This window comes from Melozone crissalis, unplaced genomic scaffold (assembly GCF_028551555.1).
Source record: "Melozone crissalis strain CALT ecotype California unplaced genomic scaffold, PUWL_Pcris_2 ptg000061l_1, whole genome shotgun sequence".
Lineage (NCBI taxonomy): Eukaryota > Metazoa > Chordata > Aves > Passeriformes > Passerellidae > Melozone > Melozone crissalis.
The window spans coordinates 15790096-15807547 of record NW_026535839.1 but is presented as its reverse complement, the minus strand read 5'-3'; the positions used below and the strand labels follow the sequence as shown (position 1 = coordinate 15807547).

General features: G+C 53.7%; 2 protein-coding genes across 2 annotated transcripts; both read right to left on the bottom strand.

Annotated features, from left to right (window-relative positions):
- Positions 1-1953: 1953 nt before the first annotated feature.
- LOC128944826 (protocadherin alpha-13-like) lies at positions 1954-4593 on the bottom strand. The gene has a single exon (XM_054288276.1). The coding sequence runs from the start codon at positions 4585-4587 to the stop codon at positions 1954-1956; it is 2634 nt and encodes an 877-aa protein (XP_054144251.1). The 5' UTR covers positions 4588-4593.
- A 4776-nt stretch (positions 4594-9369) lies between these two features.
- LOC128944825 (protocadherin alpha-8-like) lies at positions 9370-12003 on the bottom strand. Its single transcript, XM_054288275.1, has one exon. The coding sequence runs from the start codon at positions 11995-11997 to the stop codon at positions 9370-9372; it is 2628 nt and encodes an 875-aa protein (XP_054144250.1). The 5' UTR covers positions 11998-12003.
- Positions 12004-17452: the final 5449 nt, after the last annotated feature.

Below are 17452 nucleotides of genomic sequence, written 5' to 3'. Positions count from 1 at the left end.
AAGACTTAGGAAGGACCTGAGAGGATCCCAGGAGAGCAACCCTGGGTAACAGGTGGCTTCACAAGGTTTTCCAGTGGAATCCTCTATCCCAAGCTCTGGGAAATCAATCTCCAGCTAAGCATCTGGAGCTTTTCTTCCCTAGTGATAGTGCTTATGCTACACACCATCTCCATTTCCTCATTAAAAATCTTCCCCACTCAAAGTCACCTTCTCCATGACAGAGGGCCCTAGCCGTACTCCCTGCCACTTGGAGCACTGTAGCTGTTCCAGCCAAACTGCCCCACCAAAACAGCTTGCCCCGGCAATAAAACTCACACTGACATAATCCAGGCCTTTGCACATACCCACCTTCCCTCACAATTGGCACAAAAAACATATGAAGAGATGCAAAGCCACAGAATATCTGGCAGACTGTGTGAAATTTACCCTAAACGTGCTGAGTTTTTCAGAAATCTGAGATGGAAACACCACAGAGCTACACATTGGAGATGTTTAAAATTCTGTGATCAGAATGACAGCTTTGATCCTGATCCAGATTCGTTTTATTTTGAGAGAACCACACCAAAAGATAAAGCACAAGCACAGTTAAAGTCTGGGGGAGAATTTCTAAAATAACATCAGAGTTGGGCTGCTCTGCAGGGTTTGGTGTGGCCATGCAGGTATCAGGGTTAAGCATGACCAGGGAACACCCCATTTCTACTGAGGCTGACCCTGCAAGAGCTCAGGAGATAAGGTAGGAGATATGAGGCACACAAAAATTATGCTCTCTTTCTCATCACATCCTCTTGCAAATCCCACTTGAGAAGCAGCAAGGAACCATCCTGACAAAATCAACAGCTGAGGAATCTGCTTTAGATGTGGACTCCTACAAAAGGACTCCAGCAACCTGAAGTCCTACCCTCCCACAATGCCTTCTCAAAATAAAAGGGAAGTGGTTCATTGAACAACATTCATCATTGCATTTCCTCTTACCTATACAATTTATACAGTAATGATGTATCAGCACAAACCACTTTCTGTTCTGGGAGAACTTCATCACCTCAAAGGACTTTGTGGCCATTTCAATACCACACAACATCTCAAGGTCCACAAGGCCTCCAGCTCCCAAACATTAGAGTCTTGAAAAGGATCCCAGGCATAAGTACTCTGTGCTCATCCTGCCTCACAGTTTTCTCTAGGTATTCTTCGTTCATCACTCTGGGACATGAGTTCTCTTGACAACCACATCATGACTCATTCTTGTCTTAAGACATGGCCAATGCCCTTCTCAATAAATTCCACCTTCCTCAGGGAGTTCTTCTGCTCAAGGTCACGTCAAAACAAACCTGGCCCTAACTCTGCCACTGCCACACTCACTTTAAAAAACATGCTACACTTTCCATCCTTTAAAGAAAGGAAAGAAGATACAAGGAAAAATATTATAGTATAAGTCCATACTACATTTCCTGCTTTCTTAACCAGCATGATGGTGGAACTGAAATGCAGAATTATTGTTTCCACGGGGAGTCAAATAGTTGAAGCCCCAAGTGTAATTTTGTGTCACATCTCATGCAAGGAAAATGAAAGAAGACAGTTTTCAGCAACAATAGAAACCTAATACCAAGATAGTCAAAAGTCAGCAAAGGCTTAAGTCAAAACAACGTTACTGGGGGACTATCACCAAGGGTTGTCTTGTATTCCTGCACCAAGCAGACATTGAAACGCTTCACGCAAAAAAAGTAAGAAACTTGCCTACAAAGCTGGCACCCCGGGTCACCTCTCACTGCAACAGGCAATGATTTAATTCCTGAGTAAAAGTCCTGCCCAGTACAGCGAGATTCATCTGCGGTTGGTAACAGTTCTGGAGTGCAAAAATAACTTAATTCTGCCTCCAAGCATTAGAAATTGCAAAATCAGGTGAGGAAAGGCCGACAATGGAAATGTCGCTTTAACATCCTTAAACATCCACTATGCTTAGCCTGCGGGGGCGGAGCCTCGCTGCAAGCACGAACTACCCAGGGTCGGGAGAGAATGGGCGGAGAAGAAAAGAGACTGTGAAACGAAACAGCGAGAGGCGAACAAGGCAGTGGCACTGACCGTGTCGAGGAGAGCGGAGGGCTCCGGCTGCGTGTCCTTGGCTGCAGGAGCGGGCGGCGGCGGAGGGAAGTTGGGGCTGAAAACCATGAGGTCGCTCTTGGCAGCGCCGTCCGCCACGCACAGGCTGCGGCTGTGGCGCTGCGAGTAGGACCAGCTGCCCACTTCGCTGGCGCACACGAGCGTCGTGGGCCCGGGCGCCGAGAGCACGGCCGCCCGCGGCGCCCAGCGCGACGCCCCGTACAGCACCACGGCCAGCAGGAAGAGGCTGGACACGGCGCAGATGGCCACCACCAGCCACACGTTGGTGGCCGCGCTCGCCGCCCCGGCCCCGAGCTCCACGCCCGCCGCCGAGCGCGACACCGCCGACAACGACGACGACGACGAGGATCCCGCGGCCAGCGCCGCCTCGGCGGCCTCGAGCAGCGACACGCTGAGCGTGGCCGTGGCCGAGCGCGCCGGCTCGCCGTGGTCGCGCACGACGATCAGCAGCCTCTGGCGAGGCCCGTCCGCCTCGTCCAGCGCCCGCGCCGTGCTCACCTCGCCGCTGTAGAGCCCCACGCGGAACGGGCCCTTGCCCCGCGGCTCCCACAGCTCGTAGCGCAGCCACGCGTTGTAGCCCGAGTCGGCGTCCACGGCGCGGATCTTGGCCACCACCTGCCCCGCCGGAGCCCCCCACGCCGCCCACGCCCACAGCGTGCCCGACTCCGAGCCCGCCCCCGACAGCGACAAAGCCGCCTCCGCCGTCGCCACGCCGCCCGCCTCCGCTGCCGAGCCCGCGGGCGGCAGCAGCGCCGGCGCGTTGTCGTTCTCGTCCAGCACGAACAGCTGCACCGTGGCGTTGCCGCTCAGCGGCGGCTCCCCCGCGTCCACCGCGCGCACCTCGAACTGCAGCACCTGCAGCTCCTCGTAGTCCAAGGGCTGCAGCGCCCACAGACGCCCGCTCTCCGCGTCCACTGACACGTAGCTCGACACCGGACGCCACCCAACGCCACCCGACGACGACCCCGCGGCCCCGCCGCCGCCCACGCCCACGCCGCCGTCCCACACCGAGTAGCTGACGCGCCCGTTGGCCGCCTCGTCCGGGTCCCGCGCCCACAGCCGCGCCAGCTCCGCGCCCGCCGCGTTGTTCTCCCGCGCCAGCACTGTGTACACGGCCTGCGCGAACGAGGGCGCGTTGTCGTTCACGTCCGACACCGGCACCCGCAGCCCGCGGCTGGCGCGCAGCGCCGGCGCCCCGCCGTCCTCCACACGCACCTCCACCTCGTACTCCGACACCCGCTCCCGGTCCAGCGCCTCGCGCAGCACCAGCGAGTACGAGCCCGCGAACGTCGCCTCCAGACCGAACGGCGACGCCGGCCACACCCAGCACCGCACGCGACCGTTCTCCCCCGAGTCCCGGTCCGACACGCTCAGCAGGGCCACCACCGTCCCCAACGACGAGTCCTCGGGCACCGGCACCGACAGCGACGTCACCCACACCTCCGGCGCGTTGTCGTTCACGTCCAACACCTCCAGCACCAACTTGCAGTGACCCGACAGTGGAGGCGTTCCCTTATCTTTTGCTTCAATACGAAAATCAAATACACTGACTTCTTCGAAGTCCAGTGCTGCTGTGAGGTGAATTTCCCCGGTGTTCGGATTGATGGATATCACATCCTTTCCACTCGGGGGAATAAAGTTCGTCACGGTATATGTCACCTCACTGTTAAGTCCCTCATCTGCATCCGTGGCATTCACCCTCGTCACCAGCGTCCCCACCTCAGCGCTCTCTAGCAGCTGCACTTTATACACAGACTGGTTGAACTGAGGCACGTTGTCGTTTGTATCCTCCACCGAGATCACCAGCTCCATCGTCCCCGTCAGAGACGGCCGGCCCCCGTCACTCGCCGTCAGCAACAACCGGTGCACGGGAATCGTCTCGCGGTCCAGAGATTTCGTTAATACCAGTTCAGGCTCAATATTTCGCTCATTCGATTTTTGTAAATCCAGAGAGAAATGCTCACTGGCGCTGAGTGTGTAGGTCAGCTGCGCGTTCGCTCCGATATCCGCATCGGATGCGCTCTCTAGCGGGAAACGAAACCCAGTAGGCGAGTTCTCCGATAAAGTGAGGTTTTTGCGAGCGGCGGGGAAGACGGGGGCATTGTCGTTGATGTCGGTGACCTCCAGCTGCACATGGAAGACGCGCAGCGGCCGCTCCAGCAGCACCTCCAGGCGCAGCGCGCACGGCGCGCTCTTGCCGCACAGCTCCTCCCGGTCCAGCCGCGAGCTCACCAGCAGCGCGCCGCTCGCCCCGCTCACCTCCACGCTCGCCCGCCGGCCCGGCGCCACCAGCCGCAGCCGCCGCGCCTCCGCCTCGCCCGCCTCCAGGCCCAGGTCCTGCGCCAGACGGCCCACCACCGTGCCGGCCTTGGCTTCCTCCGGCACCGAGTAGCGCACCTGCCCGCCCGACAGCGCCCAGGCCGCCTGCAGCACCAGCACCCGCACCACCGCCGCACAACAACGCTCGCCCATCCTTCCTGCCGCTCTCGCCGCCGCCGCCGCTCTGGCTGCCGGCCCCGGCCCGGGCCCCGCACGGCTCCCCGCCGCCGCCCGCACGCACGCACCGGCTCTGCTGCCCGGCCCGAGCCGCCTCCCCGCGCTCACGGCCGGGCTCTCCGCCGCACCGGGGCGGAGCCGCTCACACGGACCCGTTCCTGAGCCTGCAGCGACACCGTGCGATGCTCCGCCGCGTCACACGCTCTGTGACAACGCCTGTGCCTCCGCTCCGTCATGGCCATCTCCTTTGCTGTTTCTTCCAATCATGATTCTCTTTCTCTTTATTATTAATGTTTTGTATCGCTCATTGTTTCCTTGCAAACAATCTTTCATATCTTGTTCTTACTTCGTCTGTCTTACTTCATGTTTCTTTCTTCATTCAATTCCCTCTTTTTAATCCTTTCGTTTCCCTTTCCACTCATCATTCTATTCTTCTTCCTCCTTCTCCATCTCCTTTTCCTTCTTTTTCTTCTTCATCATTGTCCTGCCTTTCCCCATTCCTTACTCCCTTTTTTTCCTCCTTCCATCCTCCACCATTTTTTACCCACACTGCAAAGGTCGTTAGTTACCTCCAGCATCGCATCACTTATCATGGAACTCGGAGTCAACAGCGTGGAGTCCAATGCTGTGGCCATGATGGAGTTTTGTTCTGTACCAACTCAAACTACTGTCGGCCGAGGTAGGTGCGTTCTGGTCATCTGCTGTATGGTTGCTTCTATTTTTCTAACCTGTACCTCTGTCCCTTACTTTCCTTCTAGCTTTATTTTTACTTGCATAAGCTCCTTAATTTCTTTGAAATAATCTTCTTACTTCCATTTCCTATTTCCTTTGTGCCCTTCTGTTCTCTCTCTTTCCCTTCTCTTTCCTTGTTCTGTTTTCCTCGTTTTTCTTTCTTACTTATCCCTGCCCTATTTTGCCCCCTCCTCTTCTGATTACACCTTGTCTATTCTTCTCCCTTTTTTCCTTGGCCAAAATGTTTTCAATGTACTCACAACGAAAAATGTAAATGTCCTTTGGAGAAAGACCTCATTATTTTTTTGACACTGATTCCTTGAAGTCCATATTTAAATTTTTTATCTTAGTTTCTACTTCTTCTTCCTGTCTATTCTTCCTCTCTCGTCCTTTATCTTTGTTTTCTTTTCTCATTATTTGCACCTTGACATGGTTTTCGATATTTTCTGTTTCCATCCTTCTAACTTCTGTTCATTTTTTTCCTTCGAAAAATCTATTAAAGATATCCACAGCACCCTTGCCACAAATCACAGACATGCTCTTGGGCCACAGTTCTCATTTCCCTACCACATCCTGTCCCTGTGGATAGAGAACAAGGAACAACATTTCTGCTTACCTCCCACCCACACATCTGCACACTCCCTTCCCTTTAGAACAAAGGCCACACTCTTCAGCCTCCGGTCCTCTCACGGACCTGCAGCAGCACAGCATGGCAGTCAGGTGGCAAAGAACAGCTCTGCTACATCAGAACAGCTTCCACCACCCTCTGACATGAAAGCCAGAGGAACAGCTGCTGAGACATCTAGTGAAAGAGTCTCCAAAGATTCCAAACAACACTGACGAGTCTCTCATTCGGGAACACAAACCCATCACAGCCCAGCACAATGATTCACCAATGTCACAAAAGCACAATGACATCACAGTCGAGCAGTGCTCCTACAACTCTATGAAGAGCTCTTCTTCCTGACTCATGTTCCACCTCCAAATCCAACCCAAAGCCACAAATGTAACACCACCGCATGGCCACTGAAAATATCTGCTGCATGCCCAACCACATCTACGCCAAAAAATGCATTAATGTCACTTCATCTCTCCTTGCTTCCACATGCTCACTCTGTGCCAGGCAGACACAGGAAAGGAATGAGAGCAGGCAGTGGTGCTCCAAACCCACAGGCATTTCAATCCAGGCAACATTCTGTTGATCCAATATGAAGATACCACAGCTGAACAGGAACTAAAGTACATATACCCCTCACACAGCTTCTTCAGGTACAAGCAACTCACCGGTAGCATTGCTGGTTGCTTTTTCAGGAAAAGAAACGCCAGGACCAGGAGTGTTGGTTTAAAGGGACTGTGTCCCTTGATGTTACCAGCAATTTCCTCTCCCCAGCAAGACCAAGACCAGAGAAATAACCAAGATAACGTTCCAAGAAGGCTGGCATGATACAAATTTGAAAAACCTTCTGTTTGACCAACAACATTCCGCACAAAATACAAGCATTATTAGGCATGTATGGCAGGTAATGTCACAAGCAGTAATGTCACAGGGAACAAGAGAGCACAAGAATATGCAAAACTACTGGAGGTCCTGACACGATCTCAGGGGAGCAGCGCTATGCACATGAACTTTTTCTTGAGGTTTGCTGCTTATATTCTTTATCCTATGCCATGTGAAATGAGACAATCTATGACATAGATTGTGTTCTACCCAGTATCCACATTTTCCTTAGGCAAGACTCTTCTCCACTCAAACTCACCCTCCCCATCTCATGGGTCCACGACCTATTTAGTACCACATGCAGGATTACTGCCGAAATATCAAACATTGCTAGAACCCAGCAATATGACCCAGCTGTAAACTCTGGTCTGCGTGTGATTCAATTCTTCGTACAACCTCACCTTCCCTCATGATTGGCATGGAGAACATACTGAGGGCTGCAAAGCCACACAGCAGCTGGCAGGCTCTCCCCAGCTGCCTGTTCACCACCAGTGCTTTGCTCCTTTTCAGCAATCTCAGTTAGAAACACTGCAAAGCTTCATTTAGAGTTCACAAAGATTCTGTGATTAGAATTGTGACAGCTCTGATCCCAGTCCACACATCTTTCTATCATCAAGAGGACCACAGCAAATACCAAACCACAAAAGCAATCCCAAGATCAGCTGGGTGGGAGAATCTGGAGCACATGAAACCAGAGCTGGGCTGTAGTGCAGGTTTGTACCTGGAAATACCAGAAGAAGCCCCATGTGACATCATCTCTCCTGAAGCCACCTGTGCAGTGCACGAGTAGGGGAAGTTGAGCACATAAAGATTTCAGCCTCATTGTGTGTCCTTATAAATCCCACCTGAGGAAGAGTAAGGAACCATCATGGCAACACCAAAGTCTGTGAAAACGATTATAAATGCCCATCACTACACCAGGACAGCAGCCTGAAGTGTTCCCCTTCCACAACAACATTTCTGAAACAAGCAGCTCATCAGACAACCTTGAGCACTCTCCATCTTACCAGCTCTTACCAACACATGGCCTGCACCAGGCAGGCAGCAGCACAGGGGCCTGCCTCTGGTGAAAGATACTGAGAACCTCAAAGGAACATTTGTGAGCATTTCAGTATGACACAATGCCTCATGATCAGGAAGGTGTCCTACTCCAGACCCTTAGGGCCTGGGAAATGTCCTTGGCAAGAGCATTCTCTTCCATCCTGCCTCACACTTTCCTTTAGGGCATCCTCCACTCACCACTCTGAGATGTGTTCTCATGACAAACATACCATCTCATGTTCTTTTCTTATGTCATGACCCGTGGCCTTCTCATGGATTTTCTGCCTCCCCAGAGCCATGCTTTCCCACTTCTCAAGGTCACCCTCCAGATAAAGAAATGGCCAGGCCCTACTCAGTTGTCACAGACCACAGCTGCCCTTCCTATCTTAAGGCTCAACATGTTTTTTGCTTATCCTTCTCAGCAATGACAGCACCATAATAAACTCAGGGATGGCACCATCAGTGCAGTTTACAGCAGAACCTCTGATGCTGACATTTCATGTTTTATAATGCTTCAGCTATCTTAGATGAAAACATGGCAGACCTGGGAGCAAAACTCTTTCTAAAGGTGATATTGGAACAACTCTACATGGTGATGCCATTCATGTCATGCTCTGAGAAAAATCGAAAATATTGGTGAGAACACCAGTGTAACACATGATAGTTAATGTGTAGGAGGGTGTTATTTGAGACTTGTTGGGGGGAATGGTGGTTCTTTAATTTTTGGGGCTGTTGCGTTGTTTCTTCAATACAGAAAAGATTTCAAGGGATTTTGAAATGATGTCACCGTTGGCGCAAATTTTGAAAGAACATCAAAACAAGGAGCGTATTTCATGCTGTTTCTCAGCCAGAATCACAAATCCACAATCTAGGGAACAGGTGCAGAAAATAACTTTCTTCCTTGTTACAGTTTCCTTGGGCCAAACTCCTTTGGCCCTACACTTTGCACTATTAATGAAAGCAACATAATACATAGAAAAAAATCATGGAAACATGGAAATATTAAACACATCTTCCCTGCTTTCTTAATGACCCTGGTGGTAGAAGGAAAATGGAGAATTTTTGTCTATGAAAATGCAACTGTCACCTTGAATCAGACAATCTCGTGAGCAGAATTACAGGAGGAAAACAGTTTTCCATAGGAAACCAGACTAATACCAGCATGGTCAGCAGATACCAAAGGAAATAAGGTAACAAATGGCGCCTGGGGACTGCAAATATCTCAACCTACTTATTTTTTGACTCTTCAGCAAGCTCGGGTGGAAATGCTAAAGACAACCAGGCAAGACCGGTTCCAAACCTGACGCCTTGGGGCACCTCTCATCAAAAGATGCAGCGATTTCGTTCTAAGACAGAATAGCTTACATACAGAGGAGCAAACTGCAGCTGCGGACCATAACGGCTCAGGGGTGCGGCAATAATTCTATATTCCCCCTAAAGGAAGATCAAAAGGCGCCTATTAATATCCTTAAGCACCCGTCAAGCACTCATCGCTCCCGGCCCCGGGGGAACGGAGCCCGGATTCCCGCAGAGCCAGCACACCAGGAGGGACAGAAGGGTTGGGTAGGTGAGAGAGACCAGAGCAAGGTATTGGCACTGACCGTGTCGAGGAGAGCGGAGGGCTCCGGCTGCGTGTCCTTGGCTGCAGGAGCGGGCGGCGGCGGAGGGAAGTTGGGGCTGAAAACCATGAGGTCGCTCTTGGCAGCGCCGTCCGCCACGCACAGGCTGCGGCTGTGGCGCTGCGAGTAGGACCAGCTGCCCACTTCGCTGGCGCACACGAGCGTCGTGGGCCCGGGCGCCGAGAGCACGGCCGCCCGCGGCGCCCAGCGCGACGCCCCGTACAGCACCACGGCCAGCAGGAAGAGGCTGGACACGGCGCAGATGGCCACCACCAGCCACACGTTGGTGGCCGCGCTCGCCGCCCCGGCCCCGAGCTCCACGCCCGCCGCCGAGCGCGACACCGCCGACAACGACGACGACGACGAGGATCCCGCGGCCAGCGCCGCCTCGGCGGCCTCGAGCAGCGACACGCTGAGCGTGGCCGTGGCCGAGCGCGCCGGCTCGCCGTGGTCGCGCACGACGATCAGCAGCCTCTGGCGAGGCCCGTCCGCCTCGTCCAGCGCCCGCGCCGTGCTCACCTCGCCGCTGTAGAGCCCCACGCGGAACGGGCCCTTGCCCCGCGGCTCCCACAGCTCGTAGCGCAGCCACGCGTTGTAGCCCGAGTCGGCGTCCACGGCGCGGATCTTGGCCACCACCTGCCCCGCCGGAGCCCCCCACGCCGCCCACGCCCACAGCGTGCCCGACTCCGAGCCCGCCCCCGACAGCGACAAAGCCGACTCCGCCGCCGCCACGCCGCCCGCCTCCGCTGCCGAGCCCGCGGGCGGCAGCAGCGCCGGCGCGTTGTCGTTCTCGTCCAGCACGAACAGCTGCACCGTGGCGTTGCCGCTCAGCGGCGGCTCCCCCGCGTCCACCGCGCGCACCTCGAACTGCAGCACCTGCAGCTCCTCGTAGTCCAAGGGCTGCAGCGCCCACAGACGCCCGCTCTCCGCGTCCACTGACACGTAGCTCGACGCCGGACGCCACCCAACGCCACCCGACGACGACCCCGCGGCCCCGCCGCCGCCCACGCCCACGCCGCCGTCCCACACCGAGTAGCTGACGCGCCCGTTGGCCGCCTCGTCCGGGTCCCGCGCCCACAGCCGCGCCAGCTCCGCGCCCGCCGCGTTGTTCTCCCGCGCCAGCACCGTGTACACGGCCTGCGCGAACGAGGGCGCGTTGTCGTTCACGTCCGACACCGGCACCCGCAGCCCGCGGCTGGCGCGCAGCGCCGGCGTCCCGCCGTCCTCCGCACGCACCTCCACCTCGTACTCCGACACCCGCTCCCGGTCCAGCGCCTCGCGCAGCACCAGCGAGTACGAGCCCGCGAACGTCGCCTCCAGACCGAACGGCGACGCCGGCCACACCCAGCACCGCACGCGACCGTTCTCCCCCGAGTCCCGGTCCGACACGCTCAGCAGGGCCACCACCGTCCCCAACGACGCGTCCTCGGGCACCGGCACCGACAGCGACGTCACCCACACCTCCGGCGCGTTGTCGTTCACGTCCACCACCTCCAGCACCAACTTGCAGTGACCTGTCAGCGGAGGTGTTCCCTTGTCTCTCGCTTCAATACGAAAATTAAATACCTTGACTTCCTCGAAGTCTAGACTGCCTGTGAGGAGAATTTCGCCAGTGTTCGGATTGATGGAAATCACATCTTTTCCACTCGGGGGAATAAAGTTCGTCACAGCATATGTCACTTCACTGTTAATTCCCTCGTCCGCATCCGTGGCATTCACGCTTGTCACCACCGTCCCCACCCCAGCGCTCTCCAGGAGCTGCACTTTATAGACGGACTGGTTGAACTGGGGCGCATTGTCGTTCGTGTCCAGCACCGAGATCACCAGCTCCATTGTCCCCGTCAGAGACGGCCGGCCACCGTCAGTCGCCGTCAGCACCAACCGGTGCACGGGAATCGTCTCGCGGTCCAGAGATTTCGTCAAAACGAGTTCAGGTTCAATATTTCCATCATTCGATTTTTGTAAGTCCAGAGAGAAATGCTCGCTGGGGGTGAGTGTGTAGGTCAGCTGCGCATTCGCTCCGATATCCGCATCTGATGCGCCCTCCAGCGGGAAACGAGACCCTGGTGGAGTCGTCAGTTCCGCGATGCTGAGGTTTCTGCGAGCGGCGGGGAAGACGGGGGCATTGTCGTTGATGTCGGTGACCTCCAGCTGCACATGGAAGACGCGCAGCGGCCGCTCCAGCAGCACCTCCAGGCGCAGCGCGCACGGCGCGCTCTTGCCGCACAGCTCCTCCCGGTCCAGCCGCGAGCTCACCAGCAGCGCGCCGCTCGCCCCGCTCACCTCCACGCTCGCCCGCCGGCCCGGCGCCACCAGCCGCAGCCGCCGCGCCTCCGCCTCGCCCGCCTCCAGGCCCAGGTCCTGCGCCAGACGGCCCACCACCGTGCCGGCCTTGGCTTCCTCCGGCACCGAGTAGCGCACCTGCCCGCCCGACAGCGCCCAGGCCGCCTGCAGCACCAGCACCCGCACCACCGCCGCACAACAACGCTCGCCCATCCTTCCTGCCGCTCTCGCCGCCGCCGCCGCTCTGGCTGCCGGCCCCGGCCCGGGCCCCGCACGGCTCCCCGCCGCCGCCCGCACGCACCGGCTCTGCTGCCCGGCCCGAGCCGCCCCCCCGCGCTCACAGCCGGGCTCTCCGCCGCACCGGGGCGGAGCCGCCCACACGGACCCGTTCCTGAGCCTGCAGCGACACCGTGCGCTGCTCCGCCGCCTCACATGCTCCGCGACAGCGCCTGTGCCTCCGCTCCGTCATGGCCGTTCCTCTGCTGTTTCTTCCTACCGTGGTCGTATTTCTTTCTCTCTTTCTTTCTCTCTTTTGTCTTTCCTTCTTCTTCTTTCGGTCTTGCCTTTTCTTCCTTCCTTAGCCTTCTCTTGTTTCTTAGTTGTCTCTTGTTTTTTTTTTTCTTTCTACTTTACTTCCCTTTCTTCCTTCTTCTCCTTGTTCTCTTTTTCATCCTTGCCTTGTCATGCCCTATCGTTTACTCCCATTTCCCTTCCTTTCATTCCCTTTCTCTTCCTTACCCTTGCTGGTCGATCGTTGGTCGCCTCCGGCACCGCGGTGGGCATCATCAATTAGGAGCAGTCAGCACTAATTACAGACACCACCGCCGGATGCGGTGCTGTCCGCCAGCCGGACCTTTTTAGGCACCAGCTCCATTCCACCATTCCACATCTTGAGGTAATTTCGGTACGTGTTGGTCACCTCGTTTGCTCTTCTCTGTCCTTTCTTCTTCACTGATTCACAAATCTATATTCATTCTTAGCTTTCTCCTTCAGTCCTGTATTCTTCAGCCATGTATTTGGTGCACTCCTGTAATGTAATTTATGGCTTCATTCTCCTTTCTTTTATTTGCAGTCTTTTTTGCCTCCTTTCTTTCTTCGTTTCTTACCTCCCTTTCTTTCTGTGTGCAGTGATACCGTCAATGACATGTCACTTATATAGTTTATGGTTTCTTCTGTTCTCTCTTTTTCCATTTATTTCTTCATCCTTCTCTGCTTCTCGTTTATTTTTGCATTGTTTCTTTCTTCTTTTTCTTCTTTGTCATAGTCTTCTGTTCCCCCGATTCCTTCTCTTCTTCTCTTTTTGCCTCTCCTTTGTCTCCTTAACCAAGTAATTTTTCATATAATTACATCACTCTCGACATGGAGTGCAAACATGTATTTTGGTAAGAGTCCCCTTCCTCTTTCCTGCCGACTTTCATCTCTCCAGATGAGGAACAAACTTCCTGCTTTTCTGCAATTTATGCAAGACAGACAGGCTGTCCCTTCTCCATCGCTTCCCTCCCCTTTTGCAAGACGGACACACTCCTGAACCCCTTATCTCAACGAAGAGATTCCACCTCCCTCTGATAGAGCAGCCCAAGCCAGAGATATTTCGACATCTGTGCAAAAGGCTTCAATTATACAAAAACCCCAGGGGATTGTTTGAATCTTTCCTTCAGAGATTCAAACCCATCAGAGCCCAGCACACCAAGCCTCCAAGAACGCTGAAAAAGCACGGGACCAGCACAGCTCCTGCATGCTATTCATACAGCTCGATGAAGAGCTGTTCTTGCCGCCTGGTGAATGCCAAGCTCTTCTCCATTCCAGCAGACAAGCTCTGCCAGGATACAGCAAGAACCTCTCTATGCAGGGGCAGAGACCCCCAGCTAGGCAGATGTTCTGCAGTTTGTCACGAATGACACAGCCCACGTGCTAGACAGCATGTCCTTTCATCAAGGAAGACTCTTCTCTACTCAAATTCAGTCTCCCTATGACAAATCCCCAATCCCTTCTCCATGCCACTCAGAGGGAAGGATCACTGCCACAGTACACAGACACTGCCACAGCACAACATTCCTCATTGATGGAAAAAAAACAAAGAAAAGAAAAAGGTGTACAGTCTCCCTTTCTCCATCCCGGCAAAACCGATTTCGTGCTGTGGGAAGATTTCTTACCACCCACCATTTGAAGCTTTTCTTACTACCATTTGAAGCTTCAGGGCAAATTCCTCTACATGTCCACACAGCTCTTGCCTGCCCTCCTAACATTCACCACCTGCCCCACAGCACCTCCGTCAGGAGCACCAAGGACAAGAATAACCTCTGCTGCCACATCTGTAGCTTCTGTACACAAACCACAGCTCAAAACATTATTAAATACGATTGTGTTACTGACCTGTTTGTGTTCCTGCTTTATTGATCTCTGCAGTGCCGCCGGTTCTTATGGAAATCTGCTGCTGAAGGCAGTCAGGATTTCTGTGGGTATAAATGATGTCTTGATTCCAGATCCATCCCTGTGCCATTTTGCCTGGTCTATGCCATCAATGCAAAGATGAATTCTTCCTTCTGTGTCTTCGTAACTTACCTGTATTTTCGTATCACAACCAGCAAAAGGGTTTTCTCCCCGAGGAAGACATTCAGACACTTTATCATATCCCAAATTCTGGTGGAACTAGGCTGTGAAGATGAAGAGTGCTCCTCCCCTCCAGCGCTTCTCTCTAGCAGCCCACGGTAAACAGCAAAAGGAGCCTCTGGCAGGCACTGCTGTCGCCGAGGACGGGGGGTTATTAAACCCATTAGCACATCTTTTTCTCATTTCTAACATCCACGCGGGTTTTGTCCTTCTCTCCCTTGGATTAGGTTTGCAGATTCACACTCTACTTACCATAGACGACAGGTAAACAGACACAGGCAAATCCATTCTATCAAGTAGAACAGTATTTGTTAACTTCTTCCAGGTGCAGACAACAGAATTGATCTTTTTCATAACAGAGGACTGGCGAGAAAATCCTGCACAGCACAATTTTTGTCAGGTTGATCTGGATACGTGTTCACGAACTCGTGAATTTCCTGGAGTTTTCTGGCAGTTTGTTTTAATTTATGTAGCAAAAGGAAATAACCATTTGGGTAGAGGTCACTGTCTTGACTCGTGCATAGGAAGAGATGCTAGGGACGATCTTCTATCAACAAATCAATCACATTTGCTCCATGTGAATCCAGGACAAGAGGTGTTTAAGCAGGACAGATTTTGGCTTTTGTTGTTTTGGTTTTTTTTTTCCTCTTTTGTTTGCATTTTTAGTTTGGTTATGTTTTGGGGTTTTGGTTTGTTCGGTTGGTTTTTATTTTTATGGTGAGTTTGTTTCAGTTGATTGAAGTTTTCCCCACTACTTACCTGTTTCTCTTTGCTAAATTAATTCACTTACCTGGAATAAGTAGGTCTTCTCTGTAGAAATATTTCATGCCGTGTTCATGGAGGTGAACATATAATGCTGATGCCAGCAAACTCGATCTACAAGTATCTTAAGAGCCGTACTAAGTTACGATTGCTGTATGCAAAATGTAGTAGGATGTTTTAAATCAGTAAAACATCTGTTAATGAGGTGACAAACACTGACGTCGAGGCCATAGGACACGGTGTCCTTTTTATTTTGGTCTGAACGCCTGTCTATATCATTTTCATATCCACCAAGTAGCAGCTTCACTAAATGGTTCCACAATGCCAAATATCTGAGCTAAGCTAGAAATAAAAATGTTTCTAAACGCAAAGACAGAGTCAAAGACTCCAAGATCACCTACAGGAAGAGTTGTTTCTTGCTTATTCAGATCCAGTCCATGCGGGATTCTCACACTGATGAAATCCAGCTACTACCTGAGTAGCAGTGGGGCAGGGGTGACATGGGCGAACCCTTAGGCATTGTAGCATTGCACTACTACCACAGGTGCACAATTAAGTGCCTTTTATAGAACCTGCACCTATAAGAAGAACCCACTAAGGTCATAAGAAAAAGCTGAAATTATCCTGCAAAAATCACACGAGTTGGTGGAAGGCTTAGTTTAGCTAATTCAGCTTTGGTCAGCCTTGGAGCATTCCCAACGCTTCTGACTAAGCAGCGAGGGTGGTGATCCACAGAGAGGATCTGTAGAAAAAAATCAGTATAAACTACTCATCTTAACACCCTGAAAGTCTATTAAGTGCCTGAGCGTTACTGTGAGCCTCCTTCATTAGGCAGGAACGGATGAAAACCTTGTTAAAGTCCTGAAAAATATTAACCACGTGTTTCGACATCCCAAGTTCAGAGCATGAATCAGAGCTCTCTGACTGACCGCTGGACTCTTAGAGCAGCAAGTACAGCCCAGAGGCCAACACAAGTCAAAAGGTTCGTCTCCTATTGTTCTTTAGAGAGCGGAGAGACACACAGACTTTTCCAGGGGTGTTTGGAACGCTCTGTTTAGATCCCCGCTGAAATTAGCTCGTTACTCCAGTTACACTCGGAGACAAGACATGGAGAATTGGCAAGAGAAGGAAAAGCAGCAGCTCCGACAGAATCGCTCCCGTCATACAGGACACTTCCAGCCCCACCACCCCAGGATGGAAAGCACCGCACAGCAGCTCCACATCGGCCGCCTCAGGGCGACTGTCTCCGCCGACGAGGATCCGGAAAGAAAACCCCGTTCCCTCCAGAAGGACAGACGAGTCCCGAACTCGCACCGTGGGATTTATCTTTGTGTCGTTCTCACCTCCTTGGCGCAGTTTAGCGCTTAGAGCACTGCACAGAAAAGCCGGGTCCGGTTTCAAAGCCTCCTGAGGCCCAAAGCTCTTCTACTATGCAAGAGTACCCTAAGCAGCGAGACAAGGGCTGCTCACAGGGTCCCATCGGTCTTTCAGCGAGGCATTCCTCCCTGGACAATGCGGGAGGGGGGGATGAGGAAGGAGATGCCGTGGTGGCTCAGCGGCTGGAGCACCCACGCACGGCGTTTCGTCTTCGCTTCTGCACATCACCTGCAGCAGTCCCCGAACAGAAGGGGTCAAGCTCAGAGAGCGGGGAATGGACAAAACATCCGTCCCCTTCCCTGTCTGTCTTCGGGACCTGGCACAGCTGAAGTCCCGACCTTCTTCGGGAAGCTGCTGTGCTTCCCATGCCGGTGACCGGACCCGCGGTGGGCCCTGAGCTGTCCCGCTGTCCCGGGGGATTCAGCGCCTTGTCAGCTCCTTCATTCCCTCCGCAGAGGCCCAGCTCCCGGCTTGGCCGCGTTTCCACGCCTCAATCCGCAGGAAGAGAAGAGCGGCACCAGTCGGAATGAGAGTTAATAAAATATATTTAAAAATTAAAATAAAATTTAATAATAATAAAACAATAACAGCCACTGCCAAGCCAGTCCCCAGGCCGTGCGTCCCTCCCGGGCCCGCACGGAGCCTCTCGGTGCTGGGGCGGAACTCGCTTCCCTCCGCTTCCCCCGTCCGCCCCGCCCCGCCGGAAGCTCCCGCCAGTCTCCGTTCCAACGGCGGCGGCGGCGGCAGCTCCGGGGTCGGCATCGCTGGCGGGAGGTGGAGCCGTCGTCCCAGCGGGTCCCGGCTCTCGCTCATACCCCACTGGCAGCGGCTCTTCCCTCGCTGTCTCACTCTCTCCTGTCGCTCGAGGTGTCGTCCTCAAGCATCCTTTATTTCGGCCGGAGTTCCGCTGTTTGGGGTT

What these genes read in the sequence shown, in the direction of transcription:
- LOC128944826 (XM_054288276.1), bottom strand. Translation starts at nt 4,587, where the DNA reads ATGGGCGAGCGTTGTTGTGCGGCGGTGGTGCGGGTGCTGGTGCTGCAG.
- LOC128944825 (XM_054288275.1), bottom strand. Translation starts at nt 11,997, where the DNA reads ATGGGCGAGCGTTGTTGTGCGGCGGTGGTGCGGGTGCTGGTGCTGCAG.